General features: G+C 50.3%; 1 protein-coding gene across 20 annotated transcripts in view; it reads left to right on the top strand.

Moving 5' to 3' along the window:
• The window catches only part of LOC119584458 (partitioning defective 3 homolog), a 66,692-nt gene that overhangs the window by 26,090 nt on the left and 22,613 nt on the right, over positions 1–17,989 (top strand). For 18 of the 20 annotated variants that reach the window (XM_037933074.1, XM_037933076.1, XM_037933088.1 and 15 more), the window contains exon 2: positions 15,517–16,039. The exons of 1 other annotated variant lie outside the window; for it this stretch is intronic. In XM_037933074.1, coding sequence (XP_037789002.1) covers positions 15,782–16,039 — 258 coding nt within the window. In that variant the 5' untranslated portion in view covers positions 15,517–15,781. Of the gene's footprint in view, positions 1–15,516; positions 16,040–16,973; positions 17,014–17,989 lie in introns of those variants that run through there. One more of the 20 variants, XM_037933084.1, reaches the window with a different exon arrangement.

The raw sequence follows: 17,989 nt of genomic DNA, 5'->3' as shown, positions 1-17,989 counted from the left end.
GTTCTTCCCTCCCCCTTGTGCACCTTGATACCAACCCTTGTCATGTTTTTGTAGTTTGGGGCAAAGGGAGAGGCGAAGAGGATGGCAGAGCGTACGTGATGCGTTGTGGCCGAGTGGTAGCGACGGCAATGTGTGTAGTTGAAACTGGTCTTACACAGGTACGACCACAGTTGCAAATAGGAGACGGCATACGAGGCGATGCTAAAGTTTCAAGACACGAAATACAAAAAACACTTTTATATTTGAGTCGGACAAGACACAAGCAAAAGGAATGAAGGGCACGGCGACTGCCAATGGAAAAAGATAGTTATTTACATGTGCGTTGAGGTCTCCCCTACCACTCGTTCGGGAATAACTTTTGGGGATGCGCTGCGTGTTCGCAATGCTAGTTGTGCATTTGTGACTTGTATGTTGGGGGGGGGGGGGCTGCTGATGTATCACGTGACGCCGAGTGGACGTCCTGCGCGTCTGTCGGAGAGAAGCGGCGATGGAATGGGGGAGGGGGGTCCGGGATGAGGCAGAGTAAAATGCCCTTTTTGTGTGGCGACGCTTCAGGTATTCTGTTACTTGCTGGTTTGGCGCATGTGATTGAGTCTGTGGCTTGGCTTGTTTCGTCGGGGTCTCCTCGCGTCGCCCCCCCCCCTCGCTCTGCCGCTCGCGCTCCCGTCCCACTGAATGCACTCGGGAATCGCATCGCTTCTCGTGGCCTTGCTCGTCCCTCCTGTTTTTGCCTTTTATTATTCGCACTTTCGCGTGTCCCTTCCTCTTCCTTCATTTCCTCCTCCGCCTCCCCCTCTTCCTCCCTCCTCCTCCTCCTCCCCCCCCACCTCCCACCCTCCTCATCCACCTCCATTACCTCCTTCTCCTCCCCCCTCCTCAACCTTCTTCTTCTTCTCCTCCTCCTCCTCCTCCTCCTCCTCCTCCTCCTCCTCCTCCTCCTCCTCCTCCTCCTCCTCCTCCTACGAAACGCCTTGAGAAGTCCCCACTCGTGTAGTTCGATTTCTCGCATTGTTCGCACAACAGTTGTTATCTCATTGTTCTTTTGTTGTTCTGGACGTGACAACATAGATATCGGGTTGTCGTGTTCCCAAATATATAGAATTATAAATCTTCCCATTCACGGTCTGCCACGCCTCCCCTTACTTTTTCTCTTTTCCTAATTTCTCTTTCGTCCCTCGTCCTCGTCTCCCTTTTACCACCAGCTCTTCATCTCCTCTGCCTTCTCTTACTTTTCTCATCTTATTCCTCCTCTTTCTCCTCCTCCTATTCCTCCTCCTTCCTCTTGTTCTCCCTCCTCTTTCTTCTCCTTCCTCTTTCTCTTCCTTCTCCTCGTCCTCTCCTCTCCCTCCTCCCCCGCTGCCACCCCCTCCCCTCCCCCGCGGGTGAGAGGAGCCTCTGTCCTAAGCGGAAATTACGTCACGGCATCAGATAATGACCAGTGTTTCCTGCTCCACCTGGCAGCCGTCGCGCGAAATACGTGCCGCTTCCATTGTCATTATTTGCATTCCATTCGCAACCGCAGCAAGATTTTTAGAATATGTGAAGAAATTTGAGTGCGAGCAACGTATTCTCAGCAATTATACATTTACTGACACACATGCTTCCAAGCCCGTGTAGTGTTTATAGCGTCCAAACCGGTGGAATGCGGCCGTTATATCAACCGAGTGGGCGGGGCTTCCTTAGCTGCAATGTTGATGCTGCAACCGGGACCGGGTCGCCGAGGTCGGGCCTGCGACGGTAAATGCGGGATAGCGTGTTGGGGTCGCGGCGGAGGGCGCTGCTCGGGCCCGGGTGAAGGGGATTTGTTCAGCTCCTTGTGTGCGTTTTGAGTGGATGAATGGGTGGAGCGAAAACCTTCCGAGGGATTTGTCTTTTTTGCGTCCTTAATTTGTTGTCATTTTGAAAGAAGGGTTATTGGCTGTTTTCGTTCTTTTTTTCTCTTTTCTTTAGCTATATTCATTACATTCTCCTTCTCCTTCCCTCCGGCCCGCCATCCCCTCTCCTACATCTGTTTTTTCCAACTCCGGCTTCCTCTGCCGTGTTTAGTGATAACCAAAAATCCAACTGTTACGTCAGCATGACCTTTGACCCAGGGTCGACCCCTTGTTTCCTGCGCGGCGCTCTGGTTAACGTGAATTGGAAGGGGCTCATTGCAGGGCGCTTATTATCGATAGTAGTACGTGCTCACTTAAGGGGTTTATAGGGAACTGTATCTAGGTCTCTAGGTGCAGCACAACCCGCATGCTCTCTCTCTCTCTCTCTCTCTCTCTCTCTCTCTCTCTCTCTCTCTCTCTCTCTCTCTCTCTCTCTCCTCTCTCTCTCTCTCTCTCTCTCTCTCTCTCCTCTCTCTCTCTCTCTCTCTCTCTCTCTCCCACACCACACACTCCACACCACCCCACTAGCTCACTCTTCAAATCTTTTCTCTCTTCTCTGTCTACCTTTCTTTCTCTCTCTCTCCTCCGCCGGACCATCACTCTACGACGTGATTCCCCCCTCCCCTCCTCCCCCTCCCCCATCTCTCCTCTCTCCCTACTCTTTTCACCTCTCTCTTCCTTTCCATTTCCATCTCTCTCCTCCACAATCTTCCGAGCCTCGTGTGATTTATGCGCGAAATGGACGTAGAAGCACGGATGAATAGCCTATCCGGAGGCCTGGTGTGTGTGCCTGTTAGCTGTACAAGGCAAGCACTATTTCTCGTCATCCTCCCCCTCTTCTCCTGGTCTTTCGCTCTCAGCGTTCTTCTCTCCTCCTCTCTCTCTCTCACGCACACACACACACACACACACACACACACACACACACACACACACACACACACACACACACACACACACACACACACACTAGCTCACTCAAATCATTTTTTTCTATCTGTGTCTACCTTTCTTTCTCTCTCTCTCCTCGCAGACGAGACCAATCACTCTAACGAGACGTGAATTCCCCTCCCCCCCCCCCCCCCCCCCCTGAATTCCATATCTTTTACCTTCTTCCATTTCCATTTCCATCTCTCTCGCTCCACAAGATCTTCACGGAGCCTCGTGTGATTTATGCGAGAAATGGACGGTAGGAAGGGCAGCGGGAGAGAAATAGGCCTATCCGGAGGCCTGGTGATGTGTGCCTGTTAGGCTGTACAAAGGCAAGCACAGGGTGAGGGGGGGGTGAGGGGGGATGCTCGTCATGGGTGCCTGGTCCCCCCTCCTGTCATTCAAGAAGAGGCAAGCTGAAGTCTTAATATTCGGGACGTCATGAATTTCAGCGTGTTCTTAGGGCGCGGGTGGCCGCCGCCGGGCCTCTCGCCTCTGGGCGTTTGTTTGTTTAGCTGTTTGCTTGCTTGGATCCCTGTTGTTTATTGGTTGATTTTGGCTGGGTAGGTTGGTTTCCGGTGTTTCAGGGAGGTGTTGGTATCTTTTTAGTATATCTTTTGGTTATTTTTGGATACGATGTGCATTTTTATGATTTGGTATTCTCATCGTCGATATTCGAACTTATCTAAGTGTTAATTTATTCATTTTCCATTAATTTATTCATTGTTTATCTTCGCCGCCTTTTCGTACCAATAGAAGCTTTCATGCGATTTTACACCTTTGAAGATTAGGTTCCGATCGTTGGCTGGGATTGGACGCGGCGGGTGAGGGATGGGGGGAGGGGGGCGACAGCGGATTCGTCAGCCTCGAGAGATTGGCAGAGCGTAAAAGGTGATTGGAAGAGAGCGCATATACAACGAGGTGGGCCGGGGATAGGGGAGGGGGAGGGGGAGATGGGATTGGCTCGCCTAGAGCTTATCACTTCAGCGATTGGTCTCCTCGAGTGATTGGGTAGTGAGGGATTCGTGGATTAGTTGTGTGCATTTTTTGTTCTTTCGTTTTTTTTTACTGTATTATGTGCAAGAGAGAGAGAGAGAGAGAGAGAGAGAGAGAATATGGGAAATCACTTGCGTGGCTTAACCTGGTCTCGCGTGGACAAGGAATGCAGTTATCTTCGCGACACCGTTATTGCCCCATCTCTCTTCGCCCTCTCGCTGTTCACCTCCCTCTCCCCCGCCTTCTCCTCCCTTTCCTGCTCCCTCTCCCCCACCCTCTCCTCTTCCATCTTCCTCATTTTCTCCTCTCCCGTTTTCATCGTGATCTTCCTACCCTCCCTTTCCCTTTCTCCCCTCTTTTTCCACATCTTTCTCTTTCTTTTTCTCCCTCTCTCTTCTTCACCGTGTTTTTGCTTCTCTCACTCCCTTCTCCCTCTCCCTCTCCCTCACTCCCTTCTCCCTCTCCCTCTCCATCACTCCCTTCTCCCTCTCCCTCTCCCTCACTCCCTCGTCTGCCTGTCTCCCCGGCAGGGAGTTTCCTCGCATTTCGCTTTCCGTTCGTGTCCCGGCGAGCAGTGGCCAGCGGTCAGCTGTTCGGGCACGGGCGGGCTGCAGCTGGTCGTGTGGGCCGGGGACGGGGGCGGGGGGTGAAGGTAGCAGGTCAGGAGGGCAGGGCCGGACACCCCGTTTTAGGTTGTTATTATTGATGTTATATTTTTATTTTGTTTTGAGACATTATTGTGATAGATGTATGGGGTCGGTTAGAGGTGTTTATCTTTTTTTTATTATTATATCATTTATTTACATTATTATTGTTTGTTTTAATATGCCTTCGTTAATTTTGGCAGTTACGCTTTTTTGCGTTATTTTTGCGTTAGAGTCTCAAACAACTTCTAACCTTTTTTTATTACTGAGCTGAAAACTGCTCGGTTTTACACGTAGACGAACGTGGTGTGGTTAGCGAGAGCAAGTCATTCTACTAATGTGGTAACCAGTCAGTAGAACTTGAGGAAAGAATTTATAGATGAAGAGAGAGAGAGAGATAGAGAGAGAGAGAGAGAGAGAGAGAGAGAGAGAGAGAGAGAGAGAGAGAGAGAGAGAGAGAGAGAGACTGGCTGACTTTGTGTGCAATTCTGCAATTCTGCACACCGTTGCACTGACTCGAGGCGGTTTTTATGTTTACGCCGCGCTAAAGCTAACGGGTTTTTATCCCCATCATCAGATGGCATTTGCTCTGTTTCGCTTTGTTTTGAGCGACTCCATTAACTCCCTCGAAAGTGGCACTCAGGAGGTGAATGGGGCTGCGCGACGCCGATTCGTTTCGCTCCTCCTAGCCGGAAGTTGCTTGGCGGAGGTGACGTTGTACACATAGGCCTATGCAGCGCTTCCTTCGCGGCCGCCTGTCGGAGGAGGGTGGGAGGGGCATGGAGGGCACGGGTGTACCGGGGCAGGGAGGAAGAGGAGGAGGAGGAGCAGCACGACCGGTTTTCTGACGCAGCCACGGCGGAGTGTGCGCCGGCGCGGGTAACGGTTAGGAGGCTGCGTTGGCAGTGCTCACGCGCGCGCGCTGTCGCTTCGTAGTGAACTCACTTTGTAGCTTCTGAAAAGACTTGGGCGCGTAGGTGGGGATTGAGTTAGTGCTTGAGGTGCATGGCCTGCGTGTGGGAGGTGGGGGCATGTATGAGAAGAGGAGATGGGGGTAGGTAGGGGGTGGGGGCTAATTGGGTTACTGGCGAGGAAGTAGCAGGAGTCAAGTAACGGTCATCGGGGAGCATCAAGGTTTTTGTCGTCGATGTGTCGAGGCGAACTCCTCGGCCGGGAGGAGGGGGCGCAGGAGGGGGCAGAGGAGGCCCAGGACGTTTTGTTATGTTGTTGTGTTGTTGGTGATTTATTGGAGCCGCAACACGGCCTCTCCCGCCGCCAGCGATGGTCAGCGCGGGAGTTTTTGTAGCGGTGGTCATCTCTGGGCCTTTTTGATGTAAATGACCCAAACGAACGCCTCCCGACGGCACAGGCGCAGGTACACGCCGGCGGCCTCGTTGTCACCTGGCGCCGGTGCCTCAGGGAAGGCGGCCGGGCCGTGGACTCCTGCTACCCAAGTGTAGTTTGAGTTGATTTATCATGGTTTCGTCCATCATTGTATGCGAGAGAAGCCTTGAGGGCTTCGTCGTCTCTAGCAGTTCCCAGGACGACCGAGTGGCGCTTCCGTGGCAGGAGGACTAGATGTCCAGCCGACGCCAAAAAAATCCGTATGGTCAGCCCGCCATTGTCACATCGCATTGTTGATCCACCGAACTTTCGGCTGGACATTCCGGATCAGCGCAAGATGGTGCTAACCAACATCGAATCTGAAGCCCGAAAATCTGGGCGTCTTGGACATCGAAATGACCCCTGCCGCTCAGACTAGACCTCTGCATCATGGGAAACGGGGCAAGGGGGCATTATTAATGGCTCTGTAATACTGTACGTGAATACAAAGGACCCGGACCCACGGCGGCCCTGTGTCAGTCACAGGTACCCCCCCCTCCCCTCCTGATTCCTCCTTTTGCTTCCCCTCCCCCTTTTCTTCCCATCCCTGTCTGTCTGTGGCCTGTCCTTGCTGGGCCACACTGCTGCGAACACTGGACGGCGACAATGGGGGGCGATGGTCGAGAGAGAGAGAGAGAGAGAGAGAGAGAGAGAGAGAGAGAGAGAGAGAGAGAGAGAGAGAGAGAGAGAGAGAGAGAGAGAGAGAGAGAGTTGCAAAGAGCTGGTGTGCGTGAACGAGAAGAGAGAAGCAAGGCAGAGAGAAAGGGAGAGAGAGAGAGAGAGAAAAAGGAGGCGGAAGCGAAGAGAGAGGAGAGCGTGAAGAGAGGAGGTGCTTTTGCCGTACGAGCGACGTTTGCATTTTGACAATTGGCGTTGAAAGGAGAGAAACAAAATAAGAAGCGGAGAGGGGAGCTGTGCAAACACGCGGCCGGAAAGGGATCGGGGGGGGGGAGGAGGTAGGCTTAGCTGTTCCGCCTTCGACTTGCACGCGATGGCTTTGAATCGAATTCGAAGACTTCGTTAAAGGAATAATAATATACATGAGCAGTGACGATTTATGGCGAGCTTGTTGTGCACTTGCTATCGGTAGGGCCCGTTCTGGGAAGGGCGTTTGCCTAGCTATGTACAGGGTCCACTCGCGCTTAATCGAGATCGATCCGTTATGTATAGATGTGTCTGCGGGGTACCGGATCCCTGACCGCTGTGGTAATCGTCTCGTTGGCCGTTTAAAAGACTTCACGTGATCTCCGGCTCGGTTCATGCATTGTAATTACGAGGTGATGTTGCAGAAGGGGGTGAGCCGCCGGGGGATAGGACCCCTGCAACCCGCGAGCTGGAATTACGCTGGGTAACGTAATGGACGACACGCGCGTTAGCGGCTCGGTTCACAGTAATTTGATTTGAGCGGATGATCTCTCCGGTCACCCCCCTACGTCACCCCCAATTCGAGGATGCGAATGTGACGGCGAGACTACGCGATGGGATGATACCGAGAGAGGGAAGGGTGGACAAAGGAGGGGGATGGAAGGGGGCGAGGGAGCGGGTGAGAGGAAGGGGAGGAGGAGAGAGCGAGTGAGAGAGCGAGGAGCTGCGGCGGGAATCGAGGGTAATAATGGCCGCGATGTCCGGCGGCGACCAGCACGGGGCGCGATCTTCCTTTTTTTCTCTCCCCTCTCTTTTTTTTCTTAACATTTTCCCCTTTTCCTCAGCCGGCCCATCTGCAATGCAGTCGTGAGCTGATGTGACCCACTTTGGTGTAATTTTACATTCGGGGGATTTTCAAAAAGTCGGAAATCCTTTGTTGGAAAGCTTTTTTTAAACGTTAACCGACGGACAATTTTACGAAAAAATTTCAGTCTCCTTTCTTTCCTTTCTTCCTTCTTTGCCTCAACACATACCACTTTTGATTCGTCTATTCGTAACGCAAAAGGGTGACGGTGGCATCTGCGCGATGACAGTTATTCACGAGTTATTATCGTCTGAAAATGAATGAAAGTCAACTCGGCCGCAGCCCCGGGGCGAGGAAGGAAGGAAGGCGTGATTGCTGGCCGGGGGGGGGGGGGGGGAGCAGGGGAGGGCGTGGATGTTGTACTCATGGGCAGGATGTTGGCACAGGAGCTTCCGCGTCTTTGTACTGTCATCTTGCCCACCTCCGAGCTCCCCTGCCCTGAGGGCATGCTACTGCCCTCGGGCCTTCCCTCTACTCCCTTTTTTCATCTTTCTCCTCCCTTTCCCTCCATCTTTCACCCTTCCGTTCTCACTCCCTTCCTCACGCTTCCCTTCCTTTCTTCTCTTCTTCCTCTTCTCTCTTCCCCTCTCCTTCCATCTTACACCCCCCCCGCGCCACATCCCCCCCACCCCCCAGGTTCATGAGGCTCGCTGTCATGCTAGTTTTGCAAGAGTCGTTGCTGAGAAGCGGGGGTCGTGTTGACAATTAGCGAATAAAAAGCCGTTTTCTCCTGTTATGTCTCATGCTGCATTATCTTCACCTCCGCTCAGCCGTCTCCTTTATAGACGCCTCGTTTTTTCCCTCTAATATTCTCTCTCTATCTATCTATCTATCTATCTATCTCTTTATCTCTATCTCTTTATCTCTTTACCTCTCTCTCTCTCTCTCTCTCTCTCTCTCTCTCCTCTCTCTCTCTCTCTCTCTCTCTCTCTCTCTCTCTCTCTCTCTCTCTCTCTCTCTCTCTCTCTCTCTCTCTCTCTCTCTCTCTCTCTCTCTCTCTCTCTCTCTCTCTTCGTTCTTTCCACTGCTGTTACAAGATTTTAGAAAGTTCTGCCGGCTGGGTGTCTCGTCTAGCTTAGTTTCCTCTGCTTGCTTTTCACTTTCTGACCTCTTCCTCGGTTCTTCTACCCCCCCCCCTACTTCTCCTCCTCCTCCTCGCCTCCTTCCATACCTGTAAGGATTCAGTGCACCATCCTACTCGCCCTTGGAGGCAGTGTGGCGAGGCCAGTCGTGACAGGGACACAGATCGGAGAGGCTGGGGGCCGTGCAAAGTCTAGGGCGATTTCGGTACAGATGAAGCAGCCGTGCAGGGCGCCGGGCGAGGAGCCGACAAGGAGGGTGAGGTCCCCGCAGAGAAGGGAAGAGACACCCGGGCCGGTTCTCCTCTCTCGCAGACGTCATAGCATCGACATCTCTCTCAGTGATTATCTTCGAGTTGTTAGGAGTGATCAAGGTTTAAGGCAGATTAATTGGTCGTTGGGGTGGCTGCGTGGAGAGGGGGAGGTTGTTAATGCTGGTGAAATCGTTCCGGCGTCAGAGCAAAGAGAAACGGAGGCGGCGAGCGATGTGCGGGGCCTCCGCCTGGCTCAGACGCTTGGAAATGTCACGTAGTTTGTGGCCGCAGGAGAGGCAGGGCGAACATGCGGTGGGTCTGCAGGTTTAGATTCTGTGTCGCTCTTCCCTCATGTGTTTTGGTATTTGTATTTCTATCGTTTTCTGCACCCTCGCGTTCTCACTCTTCCTCCTCTCTTCATTTTCTTTTCTCCCTTCTTCAGCGTTTCACTTCTTTTCATATGCTGCTTACTCTCTCTCCCTCTCTCCTTGTATTTCTTTCCTTTTCACAATCATCGCCATTGCAACCATTGCCATCACCAGCTCCAGCGATTATCATTAACATCGAGAGCATGAGACTAAGCAGCTGTCGTCATGTCTATCCCCCTCCCCCACCCCTCCCCACCCTCTTCCCCCTATTTCTCCCTCCTGTTCGCCCCTTCCACCCCTTTCGTGCAGCCTCGGGCAACGGGGCGTACGAGTCGTGAGTGTCCAAGTGTTATTGTGTTCTTGTGAGAGTTAGCCATGTGACCCCCTGTTCTCCCTTCGCCGTGCCCACGTGTGTTGTGTCTTCCACTGCACATGTTTTGTAAGGTCTACCTTCTTCGTTCCCCCTCCTCCCTCTTCTTCACTTCCTCGCCCCTTCTCCTCCTCTCTCCCTCCCCTCCTACCCCCTCCCCCCCCTCTCCCCTACTCCCCCTCCCTGCGTGAGCTTTCTGGTCGACCTCCGTCATGCAAATAATCGGCTGTCTCGACCCGCTGATCAGCCCACCGACGACGTGTTCACTGTGAGCTTCATTCGTGTGAACTAGTGTGAGCTTTAGGCTAGTCATCGCCTTCCTCTTCCTCCTCCTCCTCCATCCTTCCTCCTTGTATTATTGTCTGTTGCCTCATTTATGCCCTCCCCTTCGCCCTTCTCTATCTATCTCTCTATCCATGTATTCATTTGTCAGTTTGTCTATTTATTTCTTTATATCTGAGTTCTCCCTTGTACCACTACCCTTTTAAGTAGAACGGGTTTCCTCTCGTATTTGTTGTAAGCTAAACAACAAACCCATAAGGTCAAGAAATCTAAGAATGATAATAACATGAAAAAGAGAATCTGGAAGGAGCGTGGGCCGGAGAGGAAGTCCTTAAAGAGGATCCCTGGAGGCGTAAATGGGTCCGTCCTTGAAGTGAGGAAGCGAGCGCCGATCGCAGGATCTCTCGTATTCATTTATTTCTCCACCTTGAGTCCTATTTTTTTTCTTCTTCTTCTTCGGCAAGGGGGGGGGTCTCTGTTTTTCGCTCTGGTGCGCGCCGGGAATGTCACGTTAGCGAATGGGGGTGGGGGAGGGGGGAGGGGTTGGGGCTAATGAGGAGGTTGTGTGTGTGTGACAAGCGATCTTTTTGAGGGCATGGTTTTATTTTATTTTATTTTATTTTATTATTTTTTTTAGGGGGGGTGAAGGAGACGTTTAAATTTGAGTGGGAACTGGGTAACTGTGAATGTGAGAGAGTGAGATGCACATGTTTTTTTAGTCCAACAGATATTATTTTGTTGAAGTTCGTGACGAAAACAATGATGACAGGACACGCGCATACACACGCACGCACTCAAACAAACACGCAAACAAACTTACATCTGTTACATGCCCACGGTCTCGTCGAAAAATTGTTTCGGCGGCAGATAATCGATGGAGGCCACAACAGATCCGTGGCCATCGGGAGAGGCCACAATGGCCCTCGCCGCCGCCCCCTTTGACGCGGGATTGGTCGCGGTGACGCCCGCAGAGAGACCCTTTATTCTCCGCGCTCGGTCTTCGTCGTGGGCGGAGAGGGGAGGGGAGGGGGAAGGGGGAAGGGGGGAGAGTCACAGCTGCATCCCTCTCCCTCCTGTGACCTTAGATTTGACCTTTGACCTCGCTTTTCCTTCTTATTAGTCTTTCCTCTCTTTTTATCTCTCGTCTCCCTTACATCTCTCTCTCCCACGCCGCTGCCTCCCTGTAGAGCTGCTAGAAACGCCTGTCACCAAGGGCGCCGACCATTTGACCTAAAACAACCTAGTGGCCGTCGAGGCCGCCGTCCGTCTCGCGGGTGACGCGCGGGCGTGCGGGAGCTCTTAATGCGTGAACGGCAGCGTGACGTGTTTACAGCGCTAATCTCGGCATACACAGAAAAGAACAAAAAAAATGTCGTAGTTCTAAAGCGCGGCCGTGGATTCGTCGGGCGCGAGTCTAACACGGCATGAAATATCCCAGTCACGGCTCCAGGGCGAACCGCCGCGAAGTGGACGCAGTTCGATTTTTAAAGCTCACTATTATGTTTCGTGTTTTTTTTTCTTTCTTTTCTTTTCATGGGGGATGGGGGGGCGTGTTTTTTTTCGCAAGAAACGCCTCTGAGTGTGAGTGAATTCGTGGAGGAGGCCATTGATTTAGCTGTGAATGTTGTGTGTGTGTGTGTGTGTGTGTGTGTGTGTGTGTGTGTGTGTGTGTGTGTGTGTGTGTGTGTGTGCACTTTTGTGTTTTTCATTGACCGCATTCTTGCCTTGCTCCAAGCTATGCTGTGGTGTCTGTGAGAGGATGTTAAAACCCTCATGGGAATGTAGAGCTTATACATACATTCAAACTCATATTCTCGTTCATTCATCTATTCATTCCATTCTCTCTCTCTCTCTCTCTCTCTCTCTCTCTCTCTCTCTCTCTCTCTCTCTCTCTCTCTCTCTCTCTCTCTCTCTCTCTCTCTCTCTCTCCCTCTCTGCTCTCTGCTACTCTTTTTCAATTCTGTCTCAGTTGTGTTGTTTATGTATCTATTATTATGTATGTATCTATTATCATATCTTATCTATCATATATCTTATATATATATATACTTCATTCTTTATCTTTTATTTTATTATTATCAATATTGTCTGTCTATATATATTGTATATTATTATATATATTATATTTATATATATATATATATATTATATATATATATATATATATATATATATATATATATATATATATATATAAAGCTATTTTCACCCTCCCACTCCTCCCTTCCTCCTTACATGCTCTCTTCTTCTTTCTTTCTCTTCCTCTCTCTTTCTCTTCCTCTCTCTTTCTCTCCTCCATCACATCTCCCCCATTAGCAATACCTTCCGCTCGCCATATGTGTTCCCATGAATGTTATGAAGTAATGATATTCACGCGCCTTTCCTGGTGGCTCTCCGGTGCTGCTAACGGTCCAGTGTTATGACCAGAATAACAAAGCGTAGGGGGCTGATGCAACATCCCCGTGCACTCACCCACTCGCCGAGCTTGTTAGTTGTTGCAAGCTCTTGGTGGCCGAGGAAAAACGCTTTCGCGGCGCCTGCGAGAAGGTGCCTGTCGCTCTGCATTAAAGCCTTTGCACGGTTGCGTCTGTCAGCGGGTCTTCTCTCTCTCTCTCTCCCCTCTCTCTCTCTCTCTCTCTCTCTCTCTCTCTCTCTCTCTCTTTCTCCTCTTTCTCTCTCTCTCTCTCTTTTCTCTCTCTCTCTCTCTCTCTCTCTCCCTCACTCACTCACTCACTCACTCACTCACTCACTCTCTAAATCCATCCGTCTAACTATCTATTTACCTATCTCTCGATCTCTGTTTGCATATCTATTCATCTGTCTATTGAAACTTTGCTCCTTCCCTCCCTCTCCCTCTCACAATCCTTCCGTCTTCCCCCTCCCCTCTCCCTCACCCTCTCCTTCGTCCTCTCCCTTACCCTGTTCTTCTCCCTCTCCCTCTCTCTCCCTCTCCCACCTGCCTTACACCACGCCATGCAGAGAGCGGGCGCCGTGAGTGGCATCGGGAGCGGGTCGCTTGAGCCGTGGAGGATGAGTTGCTGGCTGCTCTTCTCGCGCTGCCGTCGTCTTCCGCAGACTGAGAGTGGAGGGGGAGGGAGGCGTTACTCCTGGGAATCAAGGGCGGGGGTGAGCGTTTCAGGAAGCGTGTGGAGGGAGGGGGGGGGGCAGAAAGGCCTCTCATGTGCGTGTGTTTGTATGGCACACCGATCGTGTTGACATTTGTTCTTGATCTGGCATTCTCTCCCGGTTGTCAGTTGTGGCGAAGGTCTCTCGCATTCTGTGCTTATTCTCGACCCTACCCTATCTTGTTTTTATTCATTTCTTTTAGCTATCTGTTTATCGATCGATCCATTTCACTTCCTCTCTTTTTGTCTCTCATGCATAACGTCGTAATGAGTGAAGCATGAGGTGAACGTTACCATGTCACGCTCCTGGCGCCAGTCACGCCCGCCACAAGGACAATAGGGAGGCCGGGGGCGGGATGGGGGTTAGGGTAGGGGGTCATGACGTCACACACCCCTCTCCTCGTCGTCGTCACATCTGGGCGCGGATGACATGTGCACCCTTGTACCACACACGATGGTACGGGTCAGACACGGGTAGATAAACAATCAGACAGGGTTAGAATGTCTGTGTATTTCGATATCCATGGCTGTATTTTTGTATGTATTCGTAAGTATTCCTGTACAAGTCTTAAAACTCATCATGCGCAATGGGAAATCAGCGAGCACATCTCTTTTAAGCTCCGCATTACAACTCCAGTCATGCAGAAGCTTACTCGGGGTTGTGAGGACGGCCTTGACTGACGGCCAGCAGGAGCTTAATTTTTTTTCTTAGGATGAGGTAAATTCCCCGTGTCTTCTTGATAGTCCGCCTTGGCTTCATGATCATTATTATCCTTTTCCTTCCGGACTCCGAAGCACGGCGTACATTCGTTGGGCGAGTGTGGGTGGGGCTGCCGCCTCGATTTGGGGCGGGGGTGGGAGAGATGATGTAACGTAAATTGCGGTGACATAAAGAAGATAGAGTGCGAATTCACTCTGGTGTTTGGGCTTGTAGGATATGTAAATATAGATTTAATTATTTATTTACAGTCACGCATATTACACCAGTGTGTGTGTGTGTGTGTGTGTGTGTGTGTGTGTGTGTGTGTGTGTGTGTGTGCACATATATATGATGTGAATGTGTGTGTGTGTATATATATATATATAGATTAGTATATAAATAGAGATAGATATATATATGATAGATAGATAGATATAATAGGATATGATAGATATATATATAGATATATATATATAATATATATATATATATATATATATATATAGATATAATATATGATATAATATATAATATATAATATTATATATAATTATATGATATTAATATATATAAATATATATAATATATATTATTATTATATATAAATATAAAATATATAATATATATATATATATAATATATAATATATATATAATAATATATTAATATATATACATATATATATAATAATATATATATATATATAATATATATATCAATATATATATATAATATAATATATATATATAATATATATATATAATATATAAAATATATATATAATATATTAATAATATATAATATATATATATATAATATATAATATATATATTATATATAATATATATATAATATATATATATAACATATATATACATATATATATACATATATTTATATATACATATATTATATATATACATTATATATACATATATTAATATATAATAATATAACATATATTATAATATATTCATATATTATACATATATATAATATATATATATATATATATATATATATATATATATATATATATATATATATATATATATGGCCGCTGACTGGCGAAGAGTGGTGCTGCCAGCAGGCCATTCTAGAAGGGAAAAGCAGAATGTGACCGGCGGCGCCGCTAGCCAAGGTCACAGCGGCACCGCTCCCTTATCAGCCAGCATTGTCCGCGGGGCTGCAGGTATGCCAGCGGCCGTCACAAGGGGGACGCCGTTCATTGTCTCGAGCCCGCAGCCTTGCGACGCATCGCGGTAGATATGCGCCGCCAAGGAGCGGGGGAGGAAGCGATACCGTCTTGCCTTTGACGCCCGAGCGTGGATGCCGCTGGGCGTGCGGGAGCTGGCGCCCTTTGGTTTATGGGGGTTGGGCATGGCTGGGGGTCCGAAAGCAGAAATTGACTTGTAATGCGGCTCGTTAAGCCATCGTGTGGATGCGGTGGCTTCCGTTCATCTGTCAATGGCTTGGCAATCTCCTTGCTGCGATAGTGTCTCTTTATTATGCTTAGGTGATTACAAAGATTATTGTGATGTTAGCCTGCTTTTTGAGGTGGGGGGGGGGGGCAAACGATCGACGGAGTTCTTGGGGTTAGTGGGGGGAACGAGCGACCCCATTGTTTGCGGAGGTTGGATGGTCAGGGTGCTCGCCTCGCCCTCGGCCGACCCATAACGAGCGCAGAAGAGGCCTTGTTAGCGGACTTAGCGAAGGGCAGATGAGGGCGAGTGCGTTTCGCGAGGGGAAGGTGCGAGTGTTCTAATCCAGCGATCATTACAGGTAAACATGACAGGAAGCCCGAGCAGGTAGCGTGACCAGGACACCCGGTGCTGGGCGTTGTCTTTCAAGACGCTCTCGACAAGTTGAACCGCCTCAACTGTCTCGTAGACGCGTCTTCGTAACACTGAAATCGAAAAAAAATAGTTACTGACACTGAAATATATATTTACAAAGTGAAGTATTGAGTAGAAAGGACTTGGAAAAATCTAACTGTGATGGTGTCAAGAATAGAACAACAATAATAAAAGAAAACACTTGAATCACCATGCGCATGCGGAGTCGTAGTGTGGCGGTGCCCTCTGCTGCTCACAATAACAATAACCACCACAACCTGAACAACAACAACAGCAGTCACGTCGGCAGCGCGGCCACCACCGGCGCCTCTCGGAGCGTGCTCAACATCCCCGGTGAGCTGAAGCTGCACTATTCCGAGGTGGTGAGCGTGGCCGAAAAGCTCTCCCGGCTCTTCTCGCGCACGCATACCTACCATGTGCACCGCAGACACAAGACGCTGCGCCAGGAGGTGAGTCTGGAGGTGGAGGAGGAGGGGAGGGGAGGGAAGTGGAGGCGGAAGAGAGAGAGACTGTAGATAGGAGGAGAGGAGCATAGAAACCGTAGATAGGAGGAGGAGAGGAGAATAGAGACCAGTAGATAGGAGGGGGAGGAAGTGAGAAATCGTAGATACGAGGAGGAGGGGGAGAGGAGGAGAGAGACCAGTAGATAGGAAGATGAGTAGGAGAGGAGGATGGAAACCAGTAGATAGGAGGAGGAGGAGGAAGATGAATGAAGAAGGAGGAGGAGGAGGAGGGAGGAGGATGAAAGGCATGTTGGCAAAGCAGGTGAGTAGAGTGAAAGAGCGTTCATGCGGGGTTCGAGCAGGACAGGACAGGGCAGCCAACGGCATATGGCAGGAAAGGAAGACTTATTGTTCGGGGAAAATTCTTTGCGAGAGTCCGCCGCATAGTTGGAGGCGCACGTCACGAGGAGGTCGCGTCGGGTGAAGGTCAGGAGGGAGTCTCTCCACGGTGGCAACCGAGGCCCCCTGACCCGGCTCGCGGGGCACGCTGACCTGCGTAGTATGTGCCCTCGCCCACGCTGCCAGGGCGTGTGCCAACGCTTGGGCAGGGGCGCAGAGTGGGCGCACTGCTGGGAAAGGCAGGTTAACGGGGACTGACTGGTGAGGACATAGATGCACACGCGTTCATGCGAACAGAAAACACATACGCATGCATACGCGCGCGTGCGCGCGCGCGCACACACACACACACACACACACACACACACACACACACACACACACACACACACACACACACACACACACACACACACACACACACACACGCACGCACGCATGGAAAGCCCAGGGCAGGCGCAGTGCAATCTCAAACAAACATTCCAGCCAACACGCACCAACACACGCATGCATCGGCGGCCGCGCGGCAGTATGTCCGCCGCCGCCGCCGTGAGGGGATGTCTGCGCTGGTGCTGGGGCAGGTGGGAGAGGCTTCCGCGCGGCGCCCTTGTGTTTTCAGCAAAGCGAGGGTTTCAAGGAGTGGGGCTTAGAGATGACTCCGTGGCGGCGCGGGCACGTCGGATCGGCCGCATGCCCGTGTGCGAGGCGTCCGTGTGTCCGTGTGCGAGCGAGGAGGCGTTGTTGACATGTGCGCGGTGAAAATCTGTGTCATGCACTGAGGTGTGGTTCGGCGAACGACTGTTTTCAGCCTGCGGGACGGCCAGCGAGACGTAAAGGGACCTGTTTACACGCCCAAGATTTTCTCTCGGCTGTTTACGGAGTGCATTTTCACATACATGCGAGATATTATTTGGGTGTGTATGTAAGGGAACAGAAAGTGTGCAGCGGGCTTGTCTCGAAACCCCCTCGCCTCCTTGCAGACGGCTATTGCAAAGGAACTCCTCGGGGTATGGCAGAGGCCGGAAGTCGTCCATGGAGATCTGGGCGTGGGGGAGAAGGTGAGGTTGGAGGAGGAGGGGGGGCGAGGTGGAGGCAGCAGCAGCACGCGTCACCTCACTGGAACACAGCTATCATTTACTCAAGATTTTCACTGTCCCCTTGAAGAGCTTTGAGAGAGAATCGTATGGACTCGAGCAGCATTTGGAAGTGATTTTGTCTGCCAGTTTGTCTCGTGTCGTTTTGTTCTTTTTCTGTTGCCAGCAAGAGGGAGGATCCAGTGTGTCCAGCTGCTGTCTTGTGGCTGACGCGTTGAGGTCGCCCGGTTGGTGTGAGTGTGTATGTGCGTGCGCCTGCGCTCTTTTGTGTGCTTGTGCGTGTTTGTGTTTGTGTTTATTTTTAGATGTGTGTGTAGCATATTTGTGTGCTTTTTGTATTTTCATGTGGCCACTCATGTGTTTTTGTATGACTGTGTAAGTATTTGTTTTTGTATGTCTTGTTTTCTGTATCTGTTTACACGTGTGTGGTTTCAACATACATGTTGATTATTGTATAGTGCAT

The sequence above is a fragment of the Penaeus monodon genome, chromosome 18 (genome assembly GCF_015228065.2).
Source record: "Penaeus monodon isolate SGIC_2016 chromosome 18, NSTDA_Pmon_1, whole genome shotgun sequence".
In the NCBI taxonomy this organism is placed as follows: Eukaryota; Metazoa; Arthropoda; class Malacostraca; order Decapoda; family Penaeidae; genus Penaeus; species Penaeus monodon.
This window is presented reverse-complemented; position numbering and strand designations above follow the sequence as displayed.